Here is a 7,704-nt window from a genome sequence, read left to right on the forward strand (position 1 = left end):
TACAATAATTATATAATATTTTATTTCATGTAAATAAATATATGATTTTATAATAAAATATATCAACATATTTAAGTTTTATCCGTTTGCTATCAACCTGGGGAAGTGAAATACATAGGGCAATGGGGAGTAGCATGGTAAAATGGCGACTTTAACTTAAAAACCCCAATGAAAATACATAACTTTAAAACCCAAATGGACCTTCAAACAAACTTCAAACATAATGACAATAGGACAATGGGGAATAACACCTTCAAACATTAAGGCAATAGGACAATGGGGAATAACACCTTCAAACATAGGACAATGTGAAATAACACCTTCGAACATTAGAACAATGGGGAATAGCACCTTCAAACATTAGAACAATGGGGAATAACACCTTCAAACATTATGTCAATGGGGAATAACACCTTCAAATGGGGAATAACACCTTCAAACACACCAGTGAAATACATTGGACAATGGGGAATAACACCTTCAAACACGATGAAAATATTACAAATAAATTTTAGATTAAAATATAAGAGACATATTCTTTGGTAAATTAAACACAATTATGAAAATGGGGAATTACACCTTCAAACGCACCAGTGAAATACATTGTGCAATGGGGAAAAAGACCTTCAAACACGATGAAAATATTACAAATAAATTTCTTAAATTTTAGATTAAAATATATGAGACATATTCTTTGGTAAATTAAACACGTGAAAATCGCATGTTTAATATTTTCCTTAAAATATCGGAAAAGTTCTCCCTATTGAACGAAAGTCCGAGTGAATTTAAAACAGACCCTGGGACGTTCTTTAAATGAATGAATATCTCTTCAGATGTGAAATGGCTGCATTCCCTTATCATTTTATTTAATTGATATCTTTGATCAAAAATTTCCTCGGCAGCATTAAACACATCTAATTCGGCAAATCCAGGATTTAAAACAAATTGAAAGTCTGCATAATCCATAAAAATAATTAAAATTGGTGAGGGAATTTTACAAAAAAAATCTCTCATTTGAATATCACATTTTGTTGTTAATTTATTATAAATACATGCAACAGATAAAGTTCTTAATGAAGGTGGAGCTGACCGCTTTCGTTTTTCACTCAGTGTCTTTTTTTCTACTTCTTCTCCCATTGTCCTTTTTCTGTTCTGATTGGCTAAAAGAAATAAATAAGATACATAAACTCTAGTAAAATAGTTTTCACATCATAAATCTACAGATACATGCATGAAAACAAATGAACAAAGTGCGACACCTGTATTAAGAAATTGGATTTCATAATGGAGATTTCTAAAATAAATGAAAAGGATGAATTGAGTAGTGCAAATGTGAAGAATATTCACTTAAAATGACAGATGAGCATGATTACAATTTTATCAATATGGATACAGCTGAAATCAGTGACCAGTTTCCACAACTGCACTGGCTTGGTGCAAAGATGAAAATTGTCGGATTGTTATTCTGTTCGATAACTCTAGCAGTTATATTAATAAATGGGCCATTAAACAGTGAAAATGATCCTCCATTCATATCTGATGATGTTAAACGAAACAGTAGCGGAAACGATTTATTTTGTAATAAAATGGACACTTTTGCTTTATCTGAAGATATTTTTGTAAATACATGTATATTGAATAGTGAACTGTTTGTATTATTGAGAAATGATCCTCTTAGAAATGAAATCGCTTTAAATCAAAGGCAATGGTTTTATCTTAAAGCGAGTATTTCACATATTGATAAATCAATCTTTGATTGGAAAAAATGTTGCTAAGTTATAAATGATTTCTATCCTAACTATTGTATATAAGAACATATTAGAAACAGAATAAAAATTTGATCACTTACTGGTGTTATCTTCACTCGCCATCTTCAACTGCTTCAGAAAGTATGAATCCAGCTCCAGCTGTTTTCTTTTTCTTCTTTAGCCCCTTGAACGGGCCAGATTCTGCTGCAACAATCACCTTTCTGACGTCCGACTCTGACACTCCCGCCTCCTCATCGCTATCGCTGATAGCAATCACCTTTCTCTAAATAAGAATATCATAATATAGAAAATCATCTTAAAATTTTAAAGTTATTTCAATGTTTTCAATTTTTTTTTTTTTTTTTTTTTTTTTTTTCTTTTTATGGTACATTTAATTGGATAATTACTTTAAATTCATAAACTTGAAAATTATAACTACTTATTTTGATTTACATAGAAAAAAAAAAAAACAAAAGTTGTTTTACCTTTCTTTTCAAAGTAACTTTTTTTACTTCTTCTTCTTCTACTTCTTCTTCTTCTTCTTCTTCTTCTTCTTCTTCTTCTTCCTCTTCAACAACTATAACCTTCTTTTTCCTGCTAGGTTTTTGCAGCTAAAAAAATTAATATATAATAAAAACAATTGAACGTGTAAGAAATCATATAAATCAACGTTTGCTGTGGGAAAGAAATTCGTATTTATTAGCGGTTGAGAAATTTACCTAGAAACAAAAATGTTGAAATATCTGCAACTGAACGTTTATCAAAACATTTTTTACTTGCTATCAATAACTTTGAAAATTAATACTAACAGTGGTGAAATCAACCCAGAAACAAGTGAAATATCTGCAGCTGAACGCAAGCCGCTTGTAAATACTCTCTATCAATAACTTACTTTTAACTAAAACGTTTGTTGTATATTAAACCTATAAAGTATATATTTATGTTCAATTATTTGCTGTTGAAGGATAATTAGAACGTTTATCATATAGTTTTTACTCGCTTTCAATAACTTTGAAAATTATGTGTACTTACTAGCAGTAGTGAAATTTACGAAAAAACATATAAGGTGAAACATCTGCAGCTGGTGCTTTTATTAAACACTCGCAATATCTTACTTTAAAATAATTTTGTAGATCGCTCCTATTTCTTAGAGAATAAAATATATATCACGCTCAACTATTTGCTGCTGAACGATAATAATTTAGCTATATGTTCATGTAAATATTTACTGCTAAATATTAGAAATCACTAACCTGTTTTTTTATTTCTGCCTCAGCTTTTAAAAGAACTGGCTTCAGATTGCATAGCTCTTTAAACTCATCAGTCCCAAGAGTTATGCTTCTGCTACTTGTTAAACTGCCTATGTGGATATAAACATATCCCTTGTACGGTGTAACCGCAATGTTCTTCTTTCTTCCAAAATTCAACTCAGCCCGCTCTACTTCTCCACCAAATCCCCTCATGTACTCAACCTGGTTCATCATTTTTATCGCTTTATGATAGAATTGAGTGTACCGCGTTAATAAAGGAATAAAGCTTCCGTTTCATTAAATTATGAATAATAGTTTCCAACACTTATTTACTCCTAAAGGCTCGCCAACCTTCCATTATCCATGTTACACCATTTTATTAATTCATATGTAATTTCAGTGTAGATCTGTCCCGATCGCGATTTTTCATGTCAGATTGATCTCCAATATTGCGGCAGTATTTGGATAATACACCTTCTGTTTACATTAAATCTTAGTTCATCAGTTTAAATATAAAGTGTTTATCACCTTTCAAATTTGAAAAGTGATCATTACTCAATAAATTTTGATTGTTTTTATTTAAGATCAATTATATATTATAGATTTGTTCGAACCGGATTTTGATGGTTATTTTTTACATCTCATTACTATTTTTTCTCTCTATATATAATTTTTCCTTCATTAAAACAAAACCTATTTTCTTTTCTTTTCTTTGGATCATATTTTCAATGGTAAATCGAGTTGGATTTTGACGATTATTTTTACATCTCATTACTATCTCCTTTTTTTTTCTCTCTCTCTCTCGCTCTAATTTTTTTCATCGTTAAAACACCTTTTTTCTTTTCTTTGGATCATAGTTTCAATGGTGAATCCTATCTCCTTTTTCTCTCTCTCTATTTTTTCCTTCGTTAGAACATAAGCGACTTTTTTCTTTTCTTTGGATCATCTTTTCTTTGGATCATATTTTCAATGGTGGATCATATCTCCTTTTTCTCTCTCTCTCTATTTTTCCCCCTACATGCTACTTTTTTCTTTTCTTTTCTTTGGATCGTAGTTAATTGTTTTGCTCATGACTTTTTTGCAGCTAGCTAATTTTTCCCATGTGTAAATATTTCATTTGATAAGATTTGAGATTGAAGCTTGTGGATTACCATCTTTTATAATTAATAGTTGATAAAAATGTTTTAAGCAAAGTTTTTGTTTTGCAAATTTCTAGATATGCTCTTTTCTTTTCTTTGGATCATTGTAAATGGTGAATCTTGTTTTGTTCATGACTTTTTTTTCAGCTAGCTTCTTTTTTCCTGTGTAAATATTTCATTTTCTTGACAAGATTTGAGATTGAAGCTTGTGGTTTGACCTCTTTGAAGAGTTGTCTCATCAGCAATTAAACCATATTTCTTTTATAATTAATAAATTTAAAGTAGATAAAAATTAATTAAGCAAAGTTTTTGTTTGCAAATTTCTAGATGATATACAAATGGTGTCAACTGGTAATCATCCACATTGATTGGGGTAGCAATGCAGTGGGAAAAGTTTAAGAAAAGTCTAATTTATTAACACATATCAAATACAAATACTTTATTCCATGAAACAACATAGTAAGTTTCAAAACAAATCAAGTTTTCTGCACTATTTATATAACAATTGTAAATAATATAAACAAGAGAACTATCAAATGAAATTTGGTTATAAAAAACTTACATCATTTGTAATGCACCATTTTTTTCACATAAAACATGTTATAGAAAGCACCATGACAGCGGTTACAAATCAAGAATTTTTATATATTTATCTCTAGGTTTAACTTAATCATATAGCACTATAAAAAGTAATAAAAACAAAAGAAAAAAAGTTTAAGCAAACACAATATGATAAAATATGCGATAATATGTTGTAATTAAATTTGGATGCTGTAAATTCTCATATGAAAAAATTCCAAAGATGAAAATGATGATAAAGTAAACATAAAAACAAAAAGTTCTCCAAAACATTATATACATATATATATTATTTACATATATACAATAATACCAATCATATTTGTTTTTTAATTTAATTTATTTCTATTACAAAACTAAACATATGTAAATGGAAAACTAAAAAGAATAATTTAATGAAAGGAATAGATTAATAATGAACTTTAATACCAGAGAAAGTAGATTATTTAATGAAAAGAATAGATTTATAATGAAATTTATGGTTTGAATGAGCATGAAACATATAAACTAAGGTGAATTTATAAAAACAAACTACATGTATACTACTATTTACAATATAATAAAATGAGAGTAGAGAAATGCGAGTATAATCAAAATCTTTTCTTTAATTAAAATAAAGTGTAACTAATCCAAATAAATCAAATGAAAGAAAATTGAAAAGTTTTGGTGATATAATTTTTCATAATATAAGTAGATTTGTAGAATACATCCTCATCAGTGATTATTAAAATTTAGATAACAGTGTATAAATAAGTTTATAAAATTTAGAAAAAAGATTATAAAATTTAGAAAAAAAAAAATAAAAAAAATATAAAATTTAGAAAAAAAATTTAAAAAATTTCATAAAATTTAAAAGTTTAGAAAATTAATCATAGGTTAGTCTCTGTGCCGAATAGATATCCTGTTTGATCTTCTCAATATTCTTGGTGGTTGTTGTTGTGCTGGGGCTACTCGTCTGTTATTTTCACGTGGTGGAAAAAAATAATTTATAATTTCTTGAAGCCTTTCATAAATTGCGATGAGGATATATTCTACAAATTAAAAAGTAGTAAATACAGAGATAGATATTAACTTAAACAGTTTTTTTTGGTGTATTAACAAAATCTGCAATTTCTATTTCGGATAGTGAATCTGCATCGACATTGAAGGAGAATTGGTGTTGGCGGAAATTGGTTTTTGCAGTTCTCTTCTTTTTGCAGATGCAAAATAACATCAGCGACAAGAGCATAACACATGCTAGAGATGCTGTAAAGATAAATTTGAATATGTCACTTACTTTAAAAATTATAAAATATATTGATATATATAAATAGATTAGACCATTGGTTTTTCTGTTTGAATTGTCTTTATAGCTTACTGTTTGGTGTGAGCTTTTGCTCTGTGTTGAAGGTCATACTTTGATCTATAATACATTGGCACTCATACCGCATCTTTTTCTTATTTATAAATAAGTGTTTTTATTAGAACATGTATATATTTTTATTTTATTTATTTATTTTATTTTTATATTGTTTGTCAATCAAATAAATAAATTAAATTTAGATACTTACCAAAAATCATTATAAGAATGATCTTAATATTATCTAGACCCTTGTCTTCCTCCTGTGCATGTGGTGTTGACTTCTGAAATAAAGAAATAAAATCATGTATTTCATGAAAATGTTGATATTAAAAAATCTTATCCTTCACATTTTAATTTGTTTTTAAGCACTATACTATAGAGAATACAAATTGACTCGTTCATGTACATGTATTTCCTAATAAAAATAGAAAACAAAACGGACGTTTTAATTAAAAAAATATCAGATAAATGCTTACCAGTTGTTTATCAGTGGTGCCGATTGACAATGTGGATCCTGGTGTTACTCTTGTTGCTGCTGTTGTTGTTGTAGAAGCTATGACTCCATTCTGTAAAAAAAAAATATACATAATGTAAGAAATGTTTTACACAATAAAATTAATAAATAATATATAAGATCTGCTCATAGTTTAGGTTGTTTCTAGTCACTTTACATATAGAGACAATACTACGTGATTACTTTAAAGCTCTTATTATTCTGTTATTCTTTTCTAATTTCCTATATACTTACATCACAATGTATACCATTAACAATTGTTATTGTTTCTGGTGCTGCTAAAACATTGCTGCATTTAGAATTTCCTTGTTTGATCTCAATTGAATGCAGGTCTCTATTATTTGCAAGGTCCAATTGTCCGGCAACAAAAAATCTTTCGAATACGACTTTCTTTACATCTAGTCGGATTCTGGTGTTGTAGAGCCCTGCTCCAGTCCATCTGCAATGGAGAGTATCCCCCTCCACTGTGCATACATCTCTCAATTCATGCGAGCATGAAACAGCTGACATTGTGAAACAAATGATGATGAATATAAACATGGTGTTGATGGGTGACATTTTGCAAATATTTTGAGGAATTAAATACCCGGATGAGAAATAAAAACAATAGTCTAATTAGGGAATAAATTAGGGGTAATTAATTCCGTGATATATGGTTGGGATAAGAGTGGTAGATGGATAAGGTTTAATTAATGTTTGAGTATGGATTGTTTTAATAAATAATAATAATAGTTTTTACAATATACGCTAGGGTTAGGGTTAATTAATATATTTTCAATTCTTATTCATTTTTTGTTACAAATGAAACTTAAAAGTTTTATAAAATTTCTTCTCTCAACGCGAAGTCATTTAATCTTCTATTTTTTCAGTTTTACTTTTAACTTCTTTATCCAAAATATTAACAATTTAAATTGTCTATATGTTAAATGCGATGGAAAATAAATCAAAACATTCTTTTATAAGTGAAAAAACAAAATTTTCATTTAATATTATACAACAGTTATATTATGTAATTTTCTTGACGTCTGCAAAATGCAACGTGTGAAAAAATCAAAACAGTCTTTTATATTTCTACAAATTTTAAAATCCAATATTTTGATATTATTCAACAAATATATTATACAATTTTGCT

At 28.1% G+C, this 7,704-nt stretch overlaps 2 protein-coding genes across 3 annotated transcripts; both read right to left on the reverse strand.

The window, feature by feature from the left end:
* Positions 1-4,982, reverse strand: LOC139524462 (ABC transporter F family member 4-like). Its single transcript, XM_071319252.1, has 4 exons — positions 3,002-4,982; positions 2,234-2,359; positions 1,850-2,031; positions 1-1,160 (listed from the first exon to the last, which is right to left on the reverse strand). Exons 1-3 carry the CDS (start codon positions 3,230-3,232, stop codon positions 1,861-1,863), a joined length of 528 nt encoding a protein of 175 aa, XP_071175353.1. The 5' UTR covers positions 3,233-4,982; the 3' UTR covers positions 1-1,160; positions 1,850-1,860.
* A 7-nt stretch (positions 4,983-4,989) lies between these two features.
* LOC139524460 (uncharacterized) lies at positions 4,990-7,130 on the reverse strand. 2 transcript variants are annotated; one of them, XM_071319249.1, is made up of 4 exons: positions 6,807-7,130; positions 6,535-6,624; positions 6,267-6,339; positions 4,990-5,747 (listed from the first exon to the last, which is right to left on the reverse strand). In XM_071319249.1, exons 1-4 carry the CDS (start codon positions 7,128-7,130, stop codon positions 5,593-5,595), a joined length of 642 nt encoding a protein of 213 aa, XP_071175350.1. In that variant the 3' UTR covers positions 4,990-5,592. The 2 variants fall into 2 exon arrangements, with proteins under 2 accessions (XP_071175350.1, XP_071175349.1); XM_071319248.1 differs by having other exon boundaries at positions 4,994-5,961.
* Between the last annotated feature and the right edge of the window lie 574 nt (positions 7,131-7,704).

This window comes from Mytilus edulis, chromosome 5, assembly GCF_963676685.1.
Source record: "Mytilus edulis chromosome 5, xbMytEdul2.2, whole genome shotgun sequence".
NCBI lineage: Eukaryota > Metazoa > Mollusca > Bivalvia > Mytilida > Mytilidae > Mytilus > Mytilus edulis.

Excerpts from the sequence above, each read along its gene's own strand:
- LOC139524462 (XM_071319252.1), bottom strand. The coding sequence starts at position 3,232 with ATGATGAACCAGGTTGAGTACATGAGGGGATTTGGTGGAGAAGTAGAG. Across the intron at positions 2,360-3,001 it reads AGGCAGAAATAAAAAAACAG|CTGCAAAAACCTAGCAGGAA; the intron begins GTTAGTGATTTC and ends TAATTTTTTTAG. Across the intron at positions 2,032-2,233 it reads AAGTTACTTTGAAAAGAAAG|AGAAAGGTGATTGCTATCAG; the intron begins GTAAAACAACTT and ends ATTCTTATTTAG.
- LOC139524460 (XM_071319248.1), bottom strand. The coding sequence starts at position 7,130 with ATGTCACCCATCAACACCATGTTTATATTCATCATCATTTGTTTCACA. Across the intron at positions 6,625-6,806 it reads TTAATGGTATACATTGTGAT|AATGGAGTCATAGCTTCTAC; the intron begins GTAAGTATATAG and ends TTTTTTTTACAG. Across the intron at positions 5,962-6,266 it reads CATTCTTATAATGATTTTTG|CATCTCTAGCATGTGTTATG; the intron begins GTAAGTATCTAA and ends TTATCTTTACAG.